The sequence below is a fragment of the Arachis stenosperma genome, chromosome 10 (genome assembly GCF_014773155.1).
Source record: "Arachis stenosperma cultivar V10309 chromosome 10, arast.V10309.gnm1.PFL2, whole genome shotgun sequence".
Taxonomy (NCBI): Eukaryota; Viridiplantae; Streptophyta; class Magnoliopsida; order Fabales; family Fabaceae; genus Arachis; species Arachis stenosperma.
The window spans coordinates 105,105,068-105,130,350 of NC_080386.1; the positions used below are offsets into that span (position 1 = coordinate 105,105,068).

The 25,283-nt window shown below is 37.7% G+C and overlaps 1 protein-coding gene across 3 annotated transcripts; it reads left to right on the forward strand.

Moving 5' to 3' along the window:
• Positions 1-17,584: 17,584 nt before the first annotated feature.
• On the forward strand, positions 17,585-24,356 carry LOC130955119 (zinc finger CCCH domain-containing protein 38-like). Of its 3 annotated transcripts, none has more exons than XM_057881912.1 (5): positions 17,585-17,772; positions 19,789-20,145; positions 20,821-21,911; positions 22,060-23,081; positions 23,754-24,356. In XM_057881912.1, exons 2-5 carry the CDS (start codon positions 19,817-19,819, stop codon positions 23,781-23,783), a joined length of 2,472 nt encoding a protein of 823 aa, XP_057737895.1. In that variant the 5' UTR covers positions 17,585-17,772; positions 19,789-19,816; the 3' UTR covers positions 23,784-24,356. The 3 variants fall into 3 exon arrangements, with proteins under 3 accessions (XP_057737895.1, XP_057737896.1, XP_057737894.1); XM_057881913.1 differs by having other exon boundaries at positions 19,813-20,145; XM_057881911.1 differs by having other exon boundaries at positions 19,770-20,145; positions 23,754-24,354.
• The last annotated feature ends 927 nt before the right edge of the window (positions 24,357-25,283 follow it).

Genomic DNA, 25,283 nt, shown 5'->3' on the forward strand with positions numbered 1-25,283 from the left:
TAAACGCCAGGAAAGGGCAAGAAGCTGGCGTTAAATGCCAGAAATGGGCACCAACCCGGCGTTTAACGCTAGAATTGGCATAAAGAGCATTTTTGCTTGCCACTTGGTGCAGGGATGAATTATCCTTGACACCTCAGGATCTGTGGACCCCACAGGATCCCCACCTACCCCACCACTCTCTCTCTCTCTTCTTCACCCACTCACCAATCACCTCAACACCTCTTCCCCAAAAACCCCTCACCTATCAAATCCTACCATTCTCTTCACCACTCACATCCATCCTTCATAAACCCCCACCTACCTTACCATTCAAATTCAAACCACTTTCCCTCCTAAACCCACCCATACATGGCCGAACAATACACCCCTCTCCACTCCTATATAAACCCATCTTCACTCCTTCATTTTCACACAACCTAAACACTACTTCTCCCCCTTGGCCGAACCACAAAGCCACATCCATCTCCTCTATTTCTTCTTCTTCTACTCTCTTCTTTCTTTTTTTGCTCGAGGACGAGTAAACCTTCTAAGTTTGGTGTGGTAAAAGCATTGCTTTTTGTTTTTCCATAACCATTTATGGTACCTAAGGCTGGAGAAACCTCTAGAAAGAGGAAAGGAAAGGCAAAAGCTTCCACCTCCGAGTCATAAGAGATTGAGAGATTCATCTCAAGGGTGTATCAAGACCACTTCTATGAAGTTATGGCCATGAAGAAGGTGATCCCCGAGGTCCCTTTCAAACTCAAAAAGAGTGAATATCCGGAGATCCGACATGAGATCCGAAGAAGAGGTTGGGAAGTTCTTACCAACCCCATTCAACAAGTCAGAATCTTAATGGTTCAAGAGTTCTATGCCAATGCATGGATCACCAAGAACCATGATCAAAGTGTGAACCCGGACCCAAAGAATTGGCTTACAATGGTTCGGGGGAAATGCTTAGATTTTAGTCCGGAAAATGTAAGGTTGGCATTCAACTTGCCCATGATGCAAGGAGATGAACACCCTTACACTAGAAGGGTCAACTTTGATCAAATGTTGGACCAAGTCCTCATGGACATTTGTGAAGAGGGCGCTCAATGGAAGAGAGATTCAAGAGGGAAGCCGGTCCAACTGAGAAGGCATGACCTCAAGCCCGTGGCTAGGGGATGGTTGGAGTTTATCCAATGCTTAATCATTCCCACTAGCAACCGGTCCGAAGTTACTATAGACTGGGCCATCATGATTCATAGCATCATGATTGGAGAGGAAGTAGAAGTTCATGAGGTTATAGCCTAAGAACTTTATAAGGTGGCGGACAAGTCCTCTACCTTGGCAAGGTTAGCCTTTCCTCATCTCATTTGTCACCTCTGTTATTCAGTTGGAATTGACATAGAGGTAGACATCCTCATTGATGACGACAAGCCCATCACTAAGAAAAGGATGGAGCAAACAAGAGATCCCACTCATCCTGAAATCCCTGAGATACCTCAAGGGATGCACTTTCCTCCACAAAACTATTGGGAGCAAATCAACACCTCCCTAGGAGAATTGAGTTCCAACATGGGACAACTAAGGGTGGAGCACCAAGAACATTCCATCATCCTCCATGAAATTAGAGAAGATCAAAGAATCATGAGAGAGGAGCAACAAAGGCAAGGAAGAGACATGAGGAGCTCAAGCACTCCATAAGATCTTCAAGAGGAAGAACAAGCCGCCATCACTAAGGTGGACCCGTTCTTTAATTTCCTTGTTCTTTATTTTTCTGTTTTTCGAATTTTTATGCTTATGTTTATCTATGTTTGTGTCTTATGATCATTAGTGTCTTAGTGTCTATGCCTTAAAGTTATGAATGTCCTATGAATCCATCAACTTTCTTAAATGAAAAATGTTCTTAATTGAAAAAGAGAAGAATTGCATGAATTTTGAATTTTATAACAGATTAATTATTTTGATGTGGTGGCAATATTTTGGTTTCTGAATGTATGCTTGAACAGTGCATATGTCTTTTGAATTTGTTGTTCATGAATGATTGGCTCTTGAAAGAATGATGAAAAAGGAGACATGTTACTGAGGATCTGAAAAATCATAAAAATGATTCTTGAAGCAAGAAAAAGCAGTGAATATTAAAAAAAAAACGAAAAGAAAAAAAATGAAGAGAAAGAAATAAAGTTGTGATCCAAGGCAAAAAGAGTGTGCTTAAGAACCCTGGACACCTCTAATTGGGAACTCTAGCAAAGCTGAGTCACAATCTGAAAAGGTTCACCCAGTTATGTGTCTGTGGCATGTATGTATCCGGTGGTAATACTGGAAGACAAAGTGCTTTGGGCCACGGCCAAGACTCATAAAGTAGTTGAGTTCAAGAATCATCATACTTAACTAGGAGAATCAATAACACTATCTGGATTCTGAGTTCCTATAGAAGCCAATCATTCTGAATTTCAAAGGATAGAGTGAGATGCCAAAACTATTCAGAGGCAAAAAGCTAAAAGCCCCGCTCATCTAATTAATACTGATCTTCATAGATGTTTTTGGAATTCATTGCATATTCTGTTCTTTTTATCTTATTTGATTTTCAGTTGCTTGAGGACAAGCAACAATTTAAGTTTGGTGTTGTGATGAGCGGATAATTTATACGCTTTTTGGCATTGTTTTTAGTGTGTTTTTAGTATGTTTTAGTTAGTTTTTATTATATTTTTATTAGTTTTTAGTTAAAATTCACTTTTCTGGACTTTACTATGAGTTTGTGTGTTTTTCTGTGATTTCAAGTATTTTCTGGCTGAAATTGAGGGATCTGAGCAAAAATCTGATTCAGAGGCTAAAAAGGACTGCAAATGCTGTTGGATTCTGACCTCCCTGCACTCGAAGTGGATTTTCTGGAGCTACAGAAGCCCAATTGGTGCACTTTCAATTGCGTTGGAATGTAGACATCCTGGGCTTTCCAGAAATGTATAATAGTTCATACTTTTTTCGAGATTTGATGGCCCAAACAGGCGTTCCAAGTCAGCTCAAGAATTCTGGCGTAAAACGCCGGAACTGGCACAAGAATGGGAGTTAAACGCCCAAACTGGCACAAAAGCTGGCGTTTAACTCCAAGAAAAGTCTCTACACATGAAAGCTTCAATGCTCAGCCCAAGCACACACCAAGTGGGCCCGGAAGTGGATTTTTATGTCATTTACTCATTTCTGTAAACCCTAGGCTACTAGTTCTCTACAAATAGGACCTTTTGCTATTGTATTTTCATCTTTGGATCTTTGATCATCTTTAGATCTTTGAATCTTTTGATCACGTTTTAGGGGCTGGCCTCACGGCCATACCTAGACCTTGTTCTTATGTATTTTCAACGGTGAAGTTTCTACACACCATAGATTAAGGTGTGGAGCTCTGCTGTACCTCGAGTATTAATGCAATTACTATTGTTCTTCTATTCAATTCAGCTTGTTCTTGTTCTAAAATATCACTTGTTCCTCAACTTGATGAATGTGATGATCCATGACACTCATCATCATTCTCACCTATGAACGTGTGCCTGACAACCACCTCCGTTCTACCTTCGATTGAGTGGATATCTCTTGGATCCCTTAATCGGAATCTTCGTGGTATAAGCTAGAATTGATGGCGGCATTCAAGAGAATCTGGAAGGTCTAAACCTTGTCTGTGGTATTCTGAGTAGAATTCAAGGATTGAATGATTGTGACGAGCTTCAAACTCCTGAAGGCTGAGCGTTACTGACAGACGCAAAAGAATCACTGGATTCTATTCCAACCTGATTGAGAACCGACAGATGATTAGCCGTGCTGTGACAGAGCGCGTTGAACATTTTCACTGAGAGGACGGGACTGTAGCCACTGACAACGGTGATGCCCAACATACAGCTTGCCATGGAAAGGAGTAAGAAGGATTGGATGAAGACAATAGGAAAGTAGAGAGACGGAAGGGACAAAGCATCTCCATACGCTTATCTGAAATTCTCACCAATGAATTACATAAGTATCTCTATCTTTATGTTTTATGCTTTATTCATAAATCATCCATAACCATTTGAATCTTCCTGACTGAGATTTACAAGATGACCATAGCTTGCTTCATACCAACAATCTCCGTGGGATCGACCATTACTCGCGTAAGGTTTATTACTTGGACGACCCAGTGCACTTGCTGGTTAGTTGTGCGAAGTTGTGATAAAGAATTGAGATTGCAATTGAGCGTACCATGTTGATGGCGCCATTGATGATCACAATTTCGCACACCACACGCTCACAGCTAACATCATAATGCCCTGACACTCCTGTCCCAAACAATTTACTACCACGTAGTTTAAATAACAGCCATTCACCACAACCGGCCCTTCTGATCTTTCTGGCATGAAATATAGCGATATCTCAAAACAGTCTAGCAAAACATGGTTTTTAGACAACCAGTCCAACCCTAAGATAAGATCAAGACCGGTCATTGGCAAGCAAATTAAATCGTGGACAAAATCACATTGCTTAACCCTAAATGAAACTTGCAGACATCCTAACCTAGTCACCATGGCTTCATGAGTGGCATTATACACCTTTAGATCGTAGCCCAAAACCACAATTTTCAATCCTAACTCACTAGCCTTTTCAAATGCAATGAATGAATAAGTTGCTCCCAAATCAAATAGAGCATTTAAAGTTTGATTAGCCATTTCACATTTACCTCAGATAATTGTATTGGACCCTTTGGCACCTACAGCTGAGGTAGTGAACACCTGACCAGGCTGCTGTTCTCTCCCAGTACCCTATTTCTGCTTCTCCGGACAGTTTGCGGCTTTATGCCCCGCCTTCCCACATGAGTAACACAAGCCCCAACCGGCTTTACATGGAGCACCCGGATGATGACTTCCACATCGAGCACAAGCTTGCTCATTCAGAGGTTGCTTCCCAAACCTTCTCCCTTATAAAATATTGTTGTTAGGCCCTCTAAAACCAGCCTGACCCTGAGTTTGATGTGCTGCAAAGCCTCCACGCTTGAAAGTCTGACCCCTAGGAGCAAAGCTTCTTCCTCGGTTCTGTTGGAAAGGTCCTCTATGGCTTCCTTTCTCTACAGCCGCCCTCTTCACGCAGCCTTCAGCCACTCTGATCTTATTCACCAATTTAGAGAAAGTCCTGATCTCCATTGGCCCTACTGAACTGAAGATGTCGCTCCAGAGACCTCCTTTGTACTTAATACATTTCCATTCCTCGAAGTCCTCAGAGGCTGATAAACCACTATTTTATGGTTTATCTTGTGCTCAATTGAGTGGTTTTTTATCAAGCCTTTGCACACTTATTCATACTATTTGCATGGTTTTACAATTCCTTCCCAGAATTTGTTCTATGATTGAAAACTTGCTTCTTTGGTCTTAATTTTGGTATGTTTAATCCTTTCTTATTACCATTCGATGTCGTGATATGTGTGTTAAGTGGTTTCAGAGATTACAGGGCAAGAATGGCTTAGAAGATAGAAAAGAAGCATGCAAAAGTGGAAGGAATACAAGAAATTGAAGAAACTGCTAAAGTTGTCCAGCCTGACCTTTTGGTACTAAATCAACCATAACTTGAGCTACATAGATCCAAATGATGCGGTTCTAGTTGTGTTGGAAAGCTAACGTTCGGGGCTTCGCAACAATATATAATATGCCATAGTTGATCTGGAGTTTAAGGACGTGCACGCGCAAAGCACGCGCACACGCACATTGGCGAAAAGGCCATCAGCGCGCACGCGCACCTGGCGTATACGCGCGCATGAGCCGCGACCTGCACGTGGTAGATTTTGTCCCCAGCAATTTTTGGGCTGTTTCTGACCCAGTTTTAGGCCCAGAAAACGCATATTAGAGGCTGGGAGTGGAGCAGAATCAGATCATTCACTCATTACTCACAATTTTAGGTTTAGATGTAGTTTTTAGAGAGGGATGTTCTCTCCTCTCTCTTAGGATTTAGGATTAGGATTCCTCTTAAAGGATTTAGGATTTCTTCTTCTCAATTTTCAGGTTCAATGTTCCTTTTATTTATTTTCCCAATTTAGTTTATGAACTTTTCCATGTTAGATTTGATTTCTTTTATTAATGCAAATTGAGGTATTTCAGATTCATGATTACTTTCTTCTATTTATTATATAAATAATTTAGATTTTTTCCTTTTGGCTTTGGTTGATTAATTGGTAACTCTTGAGTTGTCAAACTCATCGTGATTGATAATTGATATCTTTGCTGATTGATTTAGATTCCTATAACTCTAGTCTTTCCTCAGGAGTTGACTAGGACTTTAGGTGTTAAATTGATTTGTATACTAGACTTACCTTCATAGTTAGAGGTTAACTTTGTGGGAGCAAAAATATAATTCTCATCACCATTGATAAGGATAACTAGGTTATGACTTCTAATTTTCATACCTTGCCAAGAGTTTTATTAGTTATTGATTTATTAACTCTTGTAATTTATTTCTCTTTCCAAAAATACTATTTTCTATAACCAATAATAAAACACACCTCCCTGCAATTTCTTGAGAAGACGACCCGAGGTTTGAATGCTTCGGTTATCAATTTATTTATTGGGTTTGTTACTTGTGACAATCAAAACGTTTGTACGAAAGGATTTTCTGTTGGTTTAGAAGCTACACTTACAACGCGATTATATTTGTGAATTTCTTTACCGACAGAAAATTCGATCGTCAAAATGGCGCCGTTGCCGGGGAATTGCAAACGTGTGCCTTATTATTGGTTATTGTAAATATTTTTCAAAAAAATTCATATTTTTATTTTAAAATTTTTTATCTTATCTTAGTTTTAAATTTCAAAATTCAAATCTTTTTCAAAAAAATCATATATTTTCTTTTTTTCAAAAATCATATCTTTTTCAAAATCTTATCTTATCTTTTTTTTCAAAAATCATATCTTTTTTAAAATATTTTCTTTTTGTTAGTTTTTGTTTTTATTTTCTCCTACTACTATGAGTTCTCACCCCTCTCACTTTGAGTTTGGTTCTAAATTTGTTGAAAGAAATGGAAGCTATAACAAGACTATGCATCACGGTCAAAGCAATCAAAGATGGATGGAGCCAAGAGGATCTTATCAACCTTTTAGGCAACAACACCTCCCAAGATATCACGGACAAAGACCATTCTACAATGCATACCAAGCTGATAGATATAGTGGACCCCTTGTAGTCACCAACAAGCCCACCCTGTGCTCATAGACTATCCTCTCAACATAGCTTCGAACCACCACACTCACAAGCTCCTTTTCACCATTCATCACTGTATGACCCTTATCCGCCCCAATTCCAATCCAATTGCTCCCAAGAACCACCACTTCCATATGCACCATGTCCATGTCCATCGACCCAAGACTCACAGGCTCGCCTCAAGGAAACAGTAGATCAATTTCATGCAACCCTTCATCAACTGGAGCAAGCAATAAATCAATTACTTTCTAGACGTTTGGACACTCAAGGAACCCCCATGGCCTCATGTGGAGAATCTAATGAAGAACGTAGCATGAAGGAGACACTAGAAACTCCAATGGACAATAAGGAGTATGACTTTGTACTGGAACAAGTGGAGGAAGCCAGAATTATTGAAGAAGAAGAAGTGGTCGAAGACTTAGGAGATGCTGAGCCCCCATTGGAAGGTCCATTTATAGAGCCTCCTTCCAAGGTGTTTGATGTTGATGTTGAGGAGGGTGTACAACCTCCAAGGCATATCATGGTTGAAGACTTTGAAGGGGATGATCAAGAGATGGATTCAATCATTGATGAATTCTTATCTATATTTGAATCCTCTTCTATTGGACTTGATATGGAGTTTAAAGAAGAAGAAGCACAACCTCTCATGCCCTTGGTAAGCAATGAAGAAGAGATTAAATTGGAAGAAAGCTACCAAGAAGAAGAGGTTGATATTGAAGAAGCTTGCAAAAAGGTGGAAGGTGTCAAGACAGAACACACGAGAGTAAAGCCTGCAATTACCTTGCCAAAGTTGTTGGAGACCCCTCCCCCTAAGTTGCCATCATTCTTCACAACATTCAAGTGGGTAAAATTCATATCCCTTAGCTTTCTAATTCCACTTGAATATGGGCTACTGGAGACGGATGGTCAACTTAGAGCTCTTTGTGGCATTAAGAGTAAGAGGAAGATGGTTAGTGGTTGGAGTTGTCAGGCAAGGTTCAGCATGGTTGTGTGCTCAAAGTTTAAATGCAAGGGTTGGTGTAAAGCTCAAGTGAATGGGTCTAGGAAGTTGTTTGGCCACTTTAGTGAGAATTCAGATTACTTGCTACCCGGATGGAAAATTATTGCTCAACAAGAAGACGGGTGCAAAAGCAACGTTTGGGACCCCAGAATTCATTCTGGCAATCAACACTCTTGGGGCCTTGTCACTTGCTTTAACTTACTTGAAGGCTTTCTGAGCCTAGTTTGGGATCCCGGAGGCTACTGGAGTTCCAAACATTGGTGGAGATTTTTGGATGAATTCAAGCACAAGCCACCATAACAAAAGAGCTCGCCAAATATCCAACTTAAGGACTTTAACTAAAAGTGCTAGGTGGGAGACAACCCACCATGGTATGATCGTTCCTTTTTCAGTTTTAATTTTAGTCTGTTTTTGAATTTTGATTGGACCTGGAATCATGCATAACATTCATATTAGTATTGCATTCTGCATTCTGCATTTTTATATAAAAGAAAGAAAAAAAGGAGATGGATGCGCCAGCGTCCTGTGCGCAAACGCATCCCTTGCGCATGCGAAGTTGGTGAGTTTGAACAGAGAGTCGCGCGGGAGCTGGGCTGGAAACGTGCCTTAGGCACCATCCAACCCACGCGCGCGCGTACTATACGCATGCACGCCATTTCCGCTTTTGGCGACCCACGCATCCGCGCCGTTGGTGCGTCTGCGTGGTTGGGAAAATCAGCGTAAAACCCTGTTTTGGCCGAAAGTTGTGCTGGCCTCACGCTGGATTCGCACTAGAGGCACAATCACTTTCGCGCGTCGGCACTCATGCCGCGTCGGTGCCGCTTCCCTTTTTTCGTGAACCACGCGTCCGCACACTGTGTGCGTCCGCGTCGGTTGCGCCGCATTACTCAACCAGCGCGCCGCCTAGTTTTCCTTTCTTTCTCCCACCATATCCTACTTCTCTCTCAATCCTAATTCTTTCTTCTTTCTTCTTTCTTCTTTTTTTTCATTTTCATGCATTTTTATGTTGGTGTTGGAGCTTTATTTGGATTTTACTTTATTGTAATTGAACTTGTGAATATTATAAGAATTGGTTTGACAATTGATATTTTAAATTTGGCTCTCATATATATTTGGATTTATTACTTTCATTCCTCTTTTAACTCACAATACTTGTAATCCACCTGTATTTGAGATTATCATTCACAATTGTCATTTAATAATTGATGCTTGACCTATGCTTCTCATGCCTTTACCTGCATGCTTTTACACATCTTGCATCTAATCGCTTTAATATGCCTTGCTATATTTCCATTGATGTTCTAATTGCATGTAGTCGCGACCATATATTTAAGACATTATCCCTTACCTTGGCTTGATTATCACTTGAACCTTCCTATTCCCGGTTCTAGCTATTTGAATTACATGTCCCTTTCCTTTCTTCCTTTTTCAGGATGGCCACCAAAAAGGGTAAAGAGAAAGCCTCTAACAAGCCACCGGCAAAGAGCGGAACGACAAGAGCACCAGCTGAGGAACCACAACCCCCGCCCACCTTCATAGCTTTACATGCACCGAGGACGGTGCAATCTTTAAGTGTGGGGAGGTCGATACCGATCTCCGTGGGTTAGTCACCTTCTTCTCAACACCAATTTTTGTTTTTCATTATTGCATTTGCATGTTTGTTTGATTTTGTGCATATATTACCATTACTTGGTTGAAGTGATGAATTCTTTTTCAAGAAACTTTTTAGAGCATTTCACTAATTTGAATTAAAATTTTTGTTAAACTTGTCTGAAGAAATATTATATTGGAACATGGTTTAGAGCTCGAACACACAAAACCAGTGAGATTTTGAGCCTATTTGATTGGTTGCATTTTATCAACCAAGATATTTTATTTTTGTGTGTGTTGTTCTCTCTAAAATTGTAATCTTTGTCTTGCTTAATTCTATAATTCCATTGTTTGATGTATGCATGCACTTATATGATTGAGGCCTTGTTTCACTAAGCTTACATACCCATATGGCCTTACCCTTTCATTATCCTTTGCAAACCAATTTGAGCCTATTTTACCCATTTGTTCTTTACTTTAGCTCATTACTAACTCTAAGTGGAAAACAATAATGTCCTTAATTTGAATCCTTGGTTAGCTTAGACTAGTAAAAGTGCTCATGATTTAAGTGTGGGGAAGTTGGATTTGAAAATATTTGGTTTGAGTAATTGGGTGTTGTATATTTTTGTAAAAATGTGCAAAATAATAGTTGAACACATATTATTGCATTCAATACTTTAATCATATGCATTGAAAAAAACAAGAGAAAAGAAAAAATATATAATAATAGAAAAAGAAAAAAAGTGAAAAAGAAAAAAAGAACAAATAATAAAAGGGGACAAAATGTCCCAAAGTAAGTGTTGGTATCAATGTATATGTACTGTACTCAAATTTATGATGCATGAATATGTGGAAAACACAGTTAATGGGAAGTTAGATTTTGCATTTTAATTAAATGGATTGTCTTAAGTTAGGTGGGAAGTTTAGGTTAATTAAGGATTCAGATTTTAGTCCACTTGACCAAATACAACACTACCTTGACCCTAACCACATTACTACCCTTAAAAGACCTCTTGATTTGTGTATTGGTGCATTAAATTTTTGTTGATTGTTAGATGAAGAGCAAGCCTTAGAAAGCAAGATTAGTAGAGAATTGAGAGAATCGAACCTTAAACACCTGAGCGATTAGAGTGTATACACTTCCGGTGAGGGTTCGATGCTCAATTCTTTGTTCCCGACTTCCATGAGCTATCTTCTTCTTGCAAGTTATTTGTACTTCATTTTTATGATTTGAATTAGTGAAATCCAGTTCATATTTGTTCTTAAAGGATTTATTTACTTTTAACCAAGTAGGTAAAAGCATTTTGCATTTAGCTGCATTCATATAAATGGGTTGCATTTCATACATCCTACCATTCTGCCTTCACTCTTTTAGCTTCTCTTGAGCTTAGCATGAGGACATGCTAATATTTAAGTGTGGGGAGGTTGATAAACTACTATTTCATGGTTTATCTTGTGCTCAATTGAGTGGTTTTTTTTATCAAGCCTTTGCACACTTATTCATACTATTTGCATGGTTTTACAATTCCTTCCCAGAATTTGTTCTATGATTGAAAACTTGCTTCATTGGTCTTAATTTTGCTATGTTTAATCCTTTCTTATTACCATTCGATGCTGTGATATGTGTGTTAAGTGGTTTCAGAGATTACATGGCAGTAATGGCTTAGAAGATGGAAAGGAAGCATGCAAAAGTGGAAGGAATACAAGAAATTGAAGAAATTGCTAAAGCTGTCCAGCCTGACCTTCTGGTACTAAATCAACCATAACTTGAGCTACAAAGATCCAAATGATACGGTTCTAGTTGCGTTGGAAAGCTAACGTTCGGAGCTTCGCAACAATATATAATTTGCCATAGTTGATCTGGCGTTTAAGGACGCGCACGCGCAAAACACGCGCAAACGCACATTGGCGAAAAGCCCATCGGCGCGCATGTGCATCTGACGCGTACGCGTGCATGAGCCGCGACCTGTACGTGGCAGATTTTGTCCCCAGCGATTTCTGGGCTGTTTTTGACCCAGTTTTTGGCCCAGAAAACACATATTAGAGGCTGAGAGTGGAGCAGAATCAGATCATTCACTCATTACTTACAATTTTAGGTTTAGATGTAGTTTTTAGAGAGGGAGGTTCTCTCCTCTCTCTTAGGATTTAGGATTAGGATTCCTCTTAAAGGATTTAGGATTTCTTCTTCTTAATTTTCAGGTTCAATGTTCCTTTTATTTATTTTCCCAATTTAGTTTATGAACTTTTCTATGTTAGATTTGATTTCATTTATTAATGCAAATTGAGGTATTTCAGATTCATGATTACTTTCTTCTATTTATTATATAAATAATTTAGATTTTTTCCTTTTGACTTTGGTTGATTAATTGGTAACTCTTGAGTTGTTAAACTCATCGTGATTGATAATTGATATCTTTGCTGATTGATTTAGATTCCTATAACTCTAGTCTTTCCTCAGGAGTTGACTAGGACTTTAGGTGTTAAATTGATTTGTCCACTAGACTTACCTTCATAGTTAGAGGTTAACTTAGTGGGAGCAAAAATATAATTCTTATCACCATTGATAAGGATAACTAGGATAGGACTTCTAATTTTCATACCTTGCCAAGAGTTTTATTAGTTATTAATTTATTAACTCCTGTAATTTATTTCTCTTGCTCATACCTTTTTAAAACCCAAAAATACTGTTTTCCATAACCAATAATAAAACACACCTCCCTGCAATTCCTTGAGAAGACGACCCGAGGTTTGAATACTTCGGTTATCAATTTATTTATTGGGTTTGTTACTTGTGACAACCAAAACATTTGTACGAAAGGATTTTCTGTTGGTTTAGAAGCTACACTTACAACGCGATTATATTTGTGAATTTCTTTATCGACAGAAAATCCGATCGTCAGGGGCTTCCTAGCAAATACGAGAAAATTTGCACAGTTCCTCAAGTTTGTTGGTGTATTCAGAAACTGACATGGAACCTTGCTTCAGCTACAGTAACTCAAGTTCTTTCGCCGTCCTGACAGAGTTCGGGAAATATTTCTTTTAAAATTTAACTTGGAAATCATCCCAGGAGAGAGGATCATCATCATGCTATAGGATGCGTCGTGTAGCCTGCCACCAATGCAGTGCTTCCCCAGTGAGTTGATAGGTAGCAAACTCGACACACTGCTCTTCAGGCACATGCTGTGCTTGAAGTCCTCATTCCATGGCCTGAAATTAAGTATCGGCTTCAGTCGGATTGGTAGTTCCCTTGAACACTGGCGGTTTGACTTTTAGGAATGCTGACAGCATCATCGGCCCATTTTTGCCGTTTCCCCCATTACCATTATTGTTCATCTGCTGCCCGAACACCTCAGCAGTGGCTTGCATAGCAGCAGCCATATTCTCTAACACTGCCATAAAATTCATCGAATTAAGCGTGTCAGTTTCCAGCCCTTGAGTACTAGTACGACCTCTCCCACGGCCTCAACTGCGTCCACGAGGCGTCATCTGGTTCCTATACACACTAAACAATCGATATCAAGTTGATCAGTATTAATATCTGAAGCCTACTACTTCAAAGTCCCAAATGCATGCTCATGAACGTTTATGCCAGTTATATCAGTCTGATATCCTAATAGCACATTAACACACACACACACACACACACACACATAGAATGCACAGAAGCATAGTCGGTTCGTCCCTCAGACTCTACAGAAACGAACTGCTCTGATACCATAATGTAACACCCTACCACATAGAGCCTTATGCTTAAGTCATAAGACAGAGGTGGCGAGGCATTACGACCTCAAAAAATAAATTTTTGTATATATATTAGTGTGAAAAGTAATTATAACTAGGAGCCTTTAAGAAAAAAGGTAAAAAGCAAAAATTGTTAAATAGAAAAGCACAACACTCGTGAATGTGATAACGTAAGTGAAACAGATAAAGTAAGCTGACACAAATATATGTACAATAAAGGGCCAAGATAAAAATAGCAAAGCTCAGGTTTCAGTTCGCGAAGGTAACCGGTCCGAGCACATAATTATACATATATAGAGATATAGGAAAACCCAAAAGAAAACCCAAAATACAGAGTTACAAAACCCAAGTCTCCAAAATAATCTCTAAGAGGAGTCAATACAGTATATATAGACAATGGAGATAAAAAGTATCTAAGTAAGTATAGATAACCAAAATAAAGTCTCGAGAGCTAATGATCTTCGCTAAATCAGAAGTCTTCAGCATGCCTCAGCAAGGAGCCTCATGTCCTGCACCTGAAAACCACAAAATTCGCATGAGTGAGAACCGGAGGTTCTCAGCATGGTAACAATGTCTACATATCTAACATATAATATCCTGGGAAAGCCGAAGGCAATCCTAGAACTCCTAATTCATAATTAAAGCATATGAACATAACTAAACCATGAGAAACAAAAATAGGCAACTAACTGAGGATCTTTAGTTTAACTAAAACTCCCCTTTCCAACTCCTTCGAACCTCCCAACCACCAACGAAACCAAATGCCACAAACACAATTATTACAAACAAGAAAAATCACAATAAGATTCAAATATAGCAATTAATCAAGTAGCAAGTAGTTATGCAATCACTTAGGCAATCCAAAACAAAACACACCAAACAAACATATAGATGCATATGATGCATACCTATCCTAGTGGCTGATGAGTCTCATCTATCGGTTATAAAGCCAACCCGACAAGTCCTGGTAGCTAACAATTGGACTATCCCTTGTCGTGCATCCCCAACTCGAGTTATTCTCAATCATAATTATAAACATATATACACAACACCCACGCTGGTGTTTATCCATGGGAGTGAGCGCATCCGGAACTTTCACAGTGTTCGTCCACACTTACGACATAGGGTCAGCAGAGTATCGAGTCTCAACCTGGAGCACGTGGTGGCTAGTCACTGCTTTCACCCAGGGAAACTTGTATCTCAGATAGGAGGAAGTGCAACAATCAGAATGTCAATCAACCAGCATACATGCATTCATACTCAGCCATAAATCAACATTTATCTCAGCCATCCAGCTTACAATCATAATTCATAACCAGCCATAATTCATTATCACATACAGCCATTCGGCTCATATCATACATGGCACTTCCACCATCATCCTCAATAACTCATACAATCATCATTAGTCATTATTCAACTTAATCCATATCATCCAACAACTACATCAATATTTCAAAATCCTATCCTAGGGTCACTAGCCTAAGTTTTCATATTACATTACATTTTAGATACAGAAAACTAAAATCATACCTTGGCCGATTCTCCGCTCAACCCGAAACACTTCCAATTCAAATCTTCCTCAATTTCCAAGGCTCCAACACCTCTAAGATCAGATTTCTACCTTGCAAATTACCTCAAGCTCCCAAAATCTCCATCAAACTCCAATCTATTTACATATATACCTTGCCTAACACATATAATATGCACCCAAACATACAACTCAATCACTAAATCACAAAATTTCAAGTATTTGACTTAGGGTTGAGAATCTTACCTTACCCAAAGACTAAAGAGGCAAGACTAAACTTTTCCTTAAAGCTAATTGGATCCTATAACATCAAAGAGCTCAAAATCTCAATATTTTTACCCAAAATTTTTGAAACTAAGGGCTGAAAAAATTGAAATGAAATTGTGGCTTACCTCTAGAACAAAGTTATGAACTTTGTAGAGCTCGACGCCGCGGTCGCGCGGCCGTAAACGGTGCGGCGATCAGGGCTCCGGATAAAAAGTTATCAAGGATTGAAGATTAAGAGTAAGGGTTTGTAAAATTGGAGCTCTCTTCTTCCCTCTTACTACCTCTGCAGCGTGTTTTCATGAGATGGGAGGAAGAGTGAGCTGTGGCTCACTTAGTTTAGTGAAATGGGTTGGGTCAAGGGCCCAATACGGGCCAGTTGGCCCGGTTTAGTCCGTTTGGCCCAATCTTAGACCAAATTCTTTAAAATTGGTGTCAAAATTCTCGTTTTAATTTTCTCTATCATATTAAACCATAAAATTCACATTTTTAATTTTCTAGAATAAATATTAATTTGTGGATTAATTACTCATTAATTAACTAGGTTTTACAGTAAGCATTCAAGCACTCAAGTTTCTCAAGCTCTCAGCAAGACTCAATCTTGCCCTCTTTAAATCTAGGTTCTTTTAATCTAATTAGGGACTTAATCTGATATTTGCTTGTTCAATCCTTTAATCCTCATGGGAACGATATTCACTCACCGTGGTATTACTTGAGCTATCTAGTACATTTGTCGGTATCCTTGAGCTTTAATTTTCGCTCATCAACAAGTAATCATTGTGCGAGTCATAAACCTTCGAAGCAGACCACATTTTGATTATAAGAAAAAATGTTACCTATTAGACTCTGATTTAGAGGGGAATAAAGGTTCTCCAAGTGCCACCTACTAAACGATCAAAGATCCTCTATCCGAATATTCGAATCAGAAATGTGAACATAATCCATCTCATTAGATAGTTTTTCCTCTTTCTTTAGTTAGAAAACCAAAAATTTTGATTCAAATCTCTAATACACTAAGCAAAACTATCATTCAGCACTTCCCAATGATATTTGATTGTCAATAGTTGAACCCATAACTTGTTTGGCTGATGAAAAAAGGTCCAAACTAGCTTCCCAAGTAAAACAATATTATTACAATAAGTATTTCTGATACTCAGTACTCAAAAAAATTTCAGGATCTTATATGAGAGACGGCGAGAGCGAGAGTAAGGGAATGATGGTGAAACACAGTAAGGTCTGTACATCCGTTATCAGGAAGAATTTTTTTTGGGAGGGTTTTGAAAAGCCACCTAAAGTCTCTCTTAGAGATAAAATCATTGATAAAGAGAAGTCTAAGGCATTTGCTTTGGTAGAATCTTTTTTGGGAATGATATTGCAACAATGATAGGCAAGTAGGGTGACTCGCATGCGAAGAATTGCTTAGCTGAAACGTCCTTTTCTATAAGGTTAGTATTAAAAACATTTAAGTATTAAAATACTTATTCCAAATTACTCTCATCTAATTTAAGACTTTTTTAAAAGATAATGCAAAATAGTGATTATTGTCAAAACTGAAAATTAAAACTAAGGCTTTTTACACAAAAAAAGGAAATTAGTAACCACCAAATTACCTCATACTCTAACACTAGTTTTGTGTCTTTTTTTTTGTATTATAAAAATGAAATTAAATCACAATTATTTATGCACAATTTTTTATTATTAATAATATAATTTTTTCTTCTATTATTATAATTTCTATTAGTTGCCTTTTAAGTGAGATTATATTAGTAAGTAATTATTATATAAAATTTTATTTTTTTTTCTTTTCTTTATAATAAATATTTTTAAATTTTTAATTTTTTTATTAAATTAAACTATTGTAAATATTTATAATAATTTAATTTAATAAAAATAAAAAATTAAAAAGATAATTTATTATAAAAAATTTATATAATTCTTTAATTATAATCAAATTTATTAATTTAATGAGGAATCTAATGCTTAAACCAATAATCTAATAGTTAATTGATTCAGTTAACAGTTGATTTCTGATAACTGTGAGGAAGTGAGTGTAGAATGGGTGGTCCATTTCAGCTGTCAAAAATATTTTGCAGCAATAAAGATACTCAAACTCACGTGTTATTGAGATGTGGGATTAATGTCCTTAAAATTAATTTTCCCCTTATAGAAATCTTTTGAGTTTGATTACTGTGAATGTAAAAAGGAAAAGTAGTTTTTATTTTTTTAAGCGAAGGTAATTTGGCGTGAAACAAAAAGGGAAGTGATCCTAGTGAGCTGATTAAAACGAGAAAATAGCAAAAACAAAAGAGCAAAGGGCGAATCTAAGCAGAGAGACACAAACATAAAAGAACAGAAACAGATATTTGTTGAAGACGAAGCTGCTCCTTTCTCGTTCGAAGCCCCAAACCTCGGAAGCAAGCAAGGAACATGAAGTAATCTCTCCCTCTCTGCGTCTAGGGTTTCGTCTCTCCTTCTCGCTACTAGTAAGTCTTCTCTCTCTCTCTCTCTCTAGGGTTTAATACGTATATATGTCTCTTGCCATTCCGATTTGAATGCGATGATGTGTTTATTCCTGCCTATTGTTTCTCTTTTGATCGCAAAGATTCCAACTTTTTACTTTATCCGGAGCGTTACTGCCTATTACCTTACCCTAACGACTTTGGAGACATCATAATGTGAAGCGCGTAGACTCGTCACGAATGATTATTGAAAGCTTCTTTCTTTCTTTCTTTTCTTTTTGCTTTCTGCTAGATATCGCTGTGATTCGCCGCTTGGCTAGCATTGAATCATTGCTTAGAAAGCTTTGGGATTCTCTCTTTCTTGTCTTGGATTTATAGACTATAGACTGAGTGGAATTCTGGTGCTTAATTCCCCAGGGTAGAATTTTCTTTGCTCGGTTAGGGTTTGGTCGGGATACTGTTTTTTGTTTCGTATCGATCTTAGATTGGGTTTAGGGTTTATCCGGTCACTACTATTTATTGAGTGGGCTATAAGATTACTAGTTTGGATTCTGATCCAATACACCAATCCTTAGGCTTTCATCTACATGGCTATCTAGGTAACCAAGATCCCCAAGACATTAGGTAGTTCCATGGATATGTGCTTTAGTTCTGTGTATCTGAGTAAGAGTACATTTTTCAATGTGCTAATATTAGATATAATTTTTCTGCAGTAATTTCTTGTGGTCCATGCATGGAGGTGTTACCAAGTTCACTCAAAGTAGCTGGTCAAAATATGTTTCCAGTGGCACTTGGCCCTTCCATAAGAGCAATCTTGGATCTTTAAGACATTAATCAAATCAATATTGGATTGTTTTGGAGTGAAGAACTCTTGAATATATCCTGAGATATCAGAATAAACCACTCACTGGCCAGTTCAAGTACTGGCAACAGATGTGCCACCTTATTGTTGAGTTTCACCAGATAAAATAGTGTCCAGTGTGCATCATGATCAGACAATGAAGAAAATCAATTCAATATATATTGTGGGTTTTTTGGAGGCCAAATTTTGAGTATTTTGAAAACTTCTTGAGATGTATTGGATCCTATAATTATTGAAAAGATGTTGTGCGTGTTCCATCATGGATGTAGATTTTTGACAGTTTTTTGAGAGCATGCCTAGGCTTTGGCAGACTGTTCAGAAGTACTGGATTCTTGTACTAGTTAGTTTGTAGATCAAAGCATCTTGTTATCTTGCAGTTGAATTTTGACATCAGTATTGAGAACTTGGAAATCATATGCTCTTTAAAATTAGTGTACCAATCAGTTGTTGAAGACCTAATAGAATATCTTTCTAATTTTCTTCCTTGTTCGTTGGTGGCCTTGCTAGAAGTTTTGTATTTTTATCAGGCTAATGCATTATTTAGGAAAGCTTTGGCTGTGTTTGATGTTTCATGAGGAAGATTTCATAGTATTAATAAATATTATCAAGTCTTAATTGGTTCCTGCCTTCCTAGTAGACTCCAATGATAGTATACTCAAATATGGTTATAGCTTTGTATCCTGCTACAATTAAAGAAATTATCACCTCTGCAGTAACTGATATAAGCTGATAGAATATTGATTCAGCCTCAACTCCATCTGTCACACTTTGACTTTCCCATTGCTGTAGCCACTGTTCTGTATTATGTGCATGGCTTAACGTGTTTCCATTTCTTTGTTGTTTGGGGGGTTCCTAATCATCCTGACCTATATTCTTCTTCTCTATTAATAAATATATTTTCAGGGAAAAATGATGATTGATTACAACTGTCATAGAGTGCTTGATGAGTACTTTGTTAAGGCTCAAATCTTTAAGCTTTCTGAGTTCAAGAACTGCCTGCACTGATATCTTTTTGTTTTAAGTTCAACATAAGCCATGAGTGATGTTAATTTTGTGTCTCTGCTGTTCTTAGTATGTTATTTTCTATTGGTGAATACAACTTTGTAGAAGAAGGAGCAATTTAAGATTTAGATGGTTTATTTGTTTGTTTTTAACTCAGAGCACACTGCGTTAATCAGAGAAAACATTACTGCTTTTGCAAGTGAAATGAGTGAAAGTGGCAGGAAACGCTCTTCAAAGTGGGATACAAGAGATGATCCTGAATTTGGACCTGATAGTAAGCACTTGCGTTCTGGATGGTCCTCTGGAGATGTTGCTGGCAGCAATAACTCAAAATGGTCTTATATGGAAGGAAATGACAAGATGAAACCTCGCATGAGTAAGGAACCTTTTTCTGGAGGCAGGGGTTCAAATAAAGATGATATTATGAATAAAGACTATAGATGTTTGGATGCAAAAATGGAGTGGGAGGCGGATGCAAGTTACAGCAGGAGACGCAGTCCATCCCCAAAAAGTGGTTGGAGCAGGTCGGGCAGGTTTGTTTCCCTCACCGCGTGACTATGCTGGCCCCATTTTTCTGAAAATTGATGGATGCAGTATTGCAGTATAGTTAACAGATATTTTATTGTTTTATTGTAATGTGCCTGTGACTATAGATTAACTTGAACTCAACATATATTATTATATGGCAGTTTCACTTTATTTGAGGAGCTGTGTACACCCATGAAACCTGAGTACTGAGCTGTATTTTTGGGAACTTATATACACCATTACATGACATTTTTTTTAACTTGTTCCTTATTTGTTTATATTTTATATTTGCTGGTAGATATGTGCAAGGATGGCCATTATTCAACGTCTAGCATCCTATATTTAAAAGATTTTACTGTCTAGAGTAAAGCTCTAATGCTAAAGTTTTGATGTGTTTTACTATATATCAGGATATCCCATGTTTGCATTTGTTTTTGGTAATTTTTCTGTAAGAGTCATTAATTTCAAATTATTTGGACCTTTGTTTTCCCTAATAAATTTTATGTAGATATTATTGGTGAGTGGCAACAGTCATTTAGAGGGAGAAGGCTTTGCTATTATATTTTGTTGTTGTATTATTGGTGACAATATCAGGACATTGTTGTAGCAGTTTGTAATCTTCTATAGATACCGTTGGGTTTGTTAATTTTCTACCTTTCTTTGCATTGTATCATGCCTAGGAGTAGTAGAAGCAGAAGCCCTCCACATGGTTTCAAGTGGGATTCAGGAGCCAATGACAGAAATAGAACGAGGGCTGCAGAATCAAAGCAAATATGCAGAGATTTTGCTGTTGGAAAATGTAGAAGAGGAAGCCATTGCTATTTTCTTCACCATGATGACCAAAATTATGAGGATATTCGGGAAAGTAAAAACCGGGAAGATGGAGCTCCAAGATATTCTGCTTCACATGAGAGCAGGGAACATACTCTTAGGAGTAGATCCACTGAAGCTTGTGTTCATTTTGCAAAAGGCAGATGTAGAATGGGAGCATCATGCAAGTATGTGCATCATAACAATTCTGATGAATATGGTAAGGGTACTCTGGATGAATTAACTAGAGAAAGGGAAAATGATGGAAGGCGCAGAGATAATTCTTTTGAGCAGGGTGGTGGCCACATACCAAGCCGCAGTGGTGATACCCTTTGCAAATTTTTTGCTAATGGAAATTGTCGTAATGGTAAGCATTGTAGGTTTTCTCATGATAGGCAAGACAGAAGCTTAAGGGATGATAGATGGGGAAGCAATCTTGCTGGAGACCATCAGACCTTGGATAGACCAAAATTGAGTGATTCAGCTAGTCCTACTAGAAGGCTTAGAAGTGATAGATGGGGCACAGATGGCATTATGGCTGATAAGGATAAAGTATGGGATAGTCCAAACCGGAATGATATAGCTACCTATGATTCAGCAAAGTTGGTTGAAGAAAAACCTGGAAATATAGGTGCCACTGAGCATGAACAAACTGTATGGCCTGTGAAGGAAGGATGGGGTCATAGTTTAGACCAGAGCAGTGTGCAGGGTGAACCACCATTTTTAAGTGATAAGAAGGAAGCTGACCATTGGATAGCAGACAATGCTGGTGCCAGCATTCCCGTTTCCCAGTCAGTAGCTGCAGACATCTGGCCTGGGGACGCAAAAATGTCTCCTGATTGGAATTATAGAGCAGGATCTTCCACCCGTACGGAAGTAGAGCATGGACAGAACGATCGTGGGTTAACTCAAGGAAGTACATATCCAGCCACCACTGAACATGACAGAATACAAGTTCCAGGTGACAAACAATACGCTTTATGTTCATCTGACTGTAAATTCCTTGTACTGTGAAATATTTAACCCAGCAATTGCCCAAATGTTATGTATGTATTAGCATTGAAATGTGATAATAACAGTGATAAACAAGTCTGCTGTTGTTTTTCCAGGGCAAGGTTTTAATCAGAATGTGCAAAATGTTAATCTTTTGCATTTGCCAAGCTGCCATGCAGTTGGACAAAATAAAGTGACAGTTCCCATTCTTCCTTCAAGAGCAGGAATTCCTGAAGGTATGCAAAAGCAAGAAGTCTCTGTTGAGAAAAAGTACACTGCTGAGCCAAATATCACAGGTGAAGGCTCATCACAGATTTGTTCAAGTAATCCTTCAACACAGGACACAGTAAGCAAAGAACAGCTTGCTCAACTTTCCAATCTCTCAGCCTCTCTTGCTCACATCCTTGGATCTGGTCAGCAGCTGCCACAACTTTATGCTGCCTTAAATTCTCATAATACAAATGACACTCCCTCCTTAGCCAACACGGAAGTGCCTGCTATGCCTGTTTCCAATACGTATGTCAAGCCAGATCCTGCTGTTGGATTTGTAAAGCAGTATGATCCAATGAGTGATAGCGTTGACCTAAATGATGCTGATGCAAGTGGAATCTGCCCAGTCATTTCTCCAAGTAAAAAAAGTGCAAATATAGAAATTTCATCACTGTTGTCTAACACTGGGAAACAAAATTGTGGTGATACTTCTAAGGCCCCCTCCTCAGAAGAACAACCAGCCAAGAATGAACATCTGACCCAATTGCAGCCAGGTCAAAACATTGAGATACAGAAGGAAACCAATGAAGCGGTAGCTGATGATAAGCCAAATCCTCAAGATGATCATAAAATTACAAAAGAGAATGGTCCTTCAGAAAACATAGACCACAATGGTGTTGAGGCCAATAAAAGCAAGGATGTGAAGGGGATTCGTGCTTTCAAATTTTCATTGGTTGAGTTTGTTAAGGAGCTTCTGAAACCAACTTGGAAAGAAGGAAAAATCACTAAAGATGATTATAAAACAATTGTGAAGAAGGTTGTAGATAAAGTAACCGGTACCATGCAGGGAGCCCATATTCCTCAGACTCAAGAGAAAATTGACCATTATTTGTCGTTTTCGAAACCAAAGCTTAACAAACTTGTACAGGTCAGTGATATTTAACTTACGGATTGCCATTATATGGTTGAAAGGATTGGATCATTTGGGTGTCTTCTCTCTATTTACTTTTATAGATGAATGTGTATTCAGATGAAACACTGGAAACATCGACTGGAAGGCTTAATTTTGACATTCAAAACTTTGATGAAAATTGAAAAGTGCTTAAAAATATGGGATTAGTTGAGTAGAGAAAAATGTGCTCATCCAAGATTTTGTTTTAACAATTTTATAATTCAAAGTTTAACCTGGCAACCTTTCTGTGTGTTAAAATGGTTTACTTTTTCCTTTCCCTTTGGTATTTACCTAATTTTTAACTTAATCCCATAATTTAGTGCTTCCCCAAATATTAACAAAACCTTGAGAAGTTATATTTTCTCTGAAGAAGTGGCATGTTGTTTTAGCTCTTCTTTGTACTTTTATTTGTCAACATAGCTTCTAAGTCCATCAGCTTGTTGCAACCCAATTAATTCTGCCCTTAAGTTTGACTATAATCTTTGATGAAAGTGCAGCCTTTTGGTGTTCTGCTATGGATATTTGTGTTAGTTTCTTAATCTACATCTGCTATTGTGCTTTTAGATATTCGCTTTTGTCAAAGTTGGGTTGTCCTGGAATTGATGAAAAATGAGTAATTGCTTACAATTCCTGTGCTTTTGGTTGCAGGCATATGTGGAAAAGGTTCACAAGGCCTAGTGAATGCAGTTTAGAAAATTTGGCCACCTAATCTGTGGATTCTGTTTTGGGAATTGTTATTTATTGTCTTAGATGTGTATTATGTTTCCTTACACCGAGATTTTTGTTCCCCCCCCCCCTTTTTTTTCTCTCTCTCTCTCTCTCTTTTGGGGCCCTTGTGTACTTCAGTTGGTAGTAGAATCCAATATAGCCTTTGCAATCTCAGAGCTGTTATTTCTTATTTAACAGCTTTTGCTTCGTTTTCTGTGCGAAAAATATTGGTGGTTTTGACTTTTGAGACATTTTTTGCAACTCAAATGTAGTTAATTGTTACTTGTGATGGGGGATTACTTAATATTTTAGTTACATCACTACTTCTGTTCACAAGAGAAAGCCCCATGCAATGTTGTGCAACTGGCTGAAAAATGTGGACTCTTACACCAGGGGTGAGCAAGACCTGGCCTAGTTCGAAAACTTGCTTGCATCCAAATTATATTTTGTCGGGTTTGAGTCTATCAGAGTAATTCAATGTATTTCCGGGTAAAATTCGGGTTATGTTTTTTGGATTGGTTTAGTTTGGATTGAAGTTATATAATTAAAATATGGTGAGTTCTACCCAACCACTTCTAAATCAACATGTAAATTATCCTTTATGATGTACATTTTAATTGAATGTTTAGTTTTAATTTAAGTTAATTTAACCTAATAAAAATTAACATCTTAATTAAAGTAAGGTTATTTTGTAATTAAATATTTTTTAAGATGGATAATTATATATTTTTTGTAAATATTAAAAAGTAAATTTATATATTTTTTACTAAATTAGTATTAATTTGATTCGTTCCACCCTTTCATTGAAGAACACTTTCCTTGGTGAGTGAAGAATATTTCCTCCCTTCCATTGTTCCTTCCTACTCAAATTCGTTTCTGCTAAGCTTCGCCTTCGCCTTTTTAATTTTTTTCATTTTAGTTATTTTAAAAAATTTATACATGTATTTGACTGGAATGCAATTTATGCACCTTCAATGATAGATTTTCGGTTAAACAAGTTTTATGGGACAAAACTAGATATTTGGCCTCTATACCGTCCAAAGACTCGCATCTTTTTAAAGGATTTCCCTACTTAGATATATTGTGAGATCGAAAGGCTATAATTCACTAGTTGCTTTGTCTTTTCTCTTTATTTTTTTCCTTTTGTAAGACAGGCCTGTTATCCTCCCATCTTGTGTCATTCTCATCATATTAATGATACATTTCTTTCCAAGTTTAATATAATTTCTTATCACAAATGCTTACAATTCTGAAATATGACAAGCCAAGAGTGGACCGGGAAATTGAAGTTTATGGCAGGATTCATTGAAGCTAGACATCAAATATTCACTCATCAAATATTCCTAGAGTTAGTCATGCTTCTACTGCGTCAACTAATACCTTCCCTGAATTAGGGTTCTCTGGAAGTATGATTTGGGGAGGAAGCAAAGATTCTGTTTTTAATATTTTAGTAAATTATATAATTACTCA

What these genes read in the sequence shown, in the direction of transcription:
- LOC130955119 (XM_057881912.1), top strand. Translation starts at nt 19,817, where the DNA reads ATGAGTGAAAGTGGCAGGAAACGCTCTTCAAAGTGGGATACAAGAGAT. An exon ending in GGTTGGAGCAGGTCGGGCAG is followed by an intron (nt 20,146 to 20,820) that starts GTTTGTTTCCCT and finishes TATCATGCCTAG; the next exon opens with GAGTAGTAGAAGCAGAAGCC. An exon ending in AGCTTAACAAACTTGTACAG is followed by an intron (nt 23,082 to 23,753) that starts GTCAGTGATATT and finishes TTTTGGTTGCAG; the next exon opens with GCATATGTGGAAAAGGTTCA.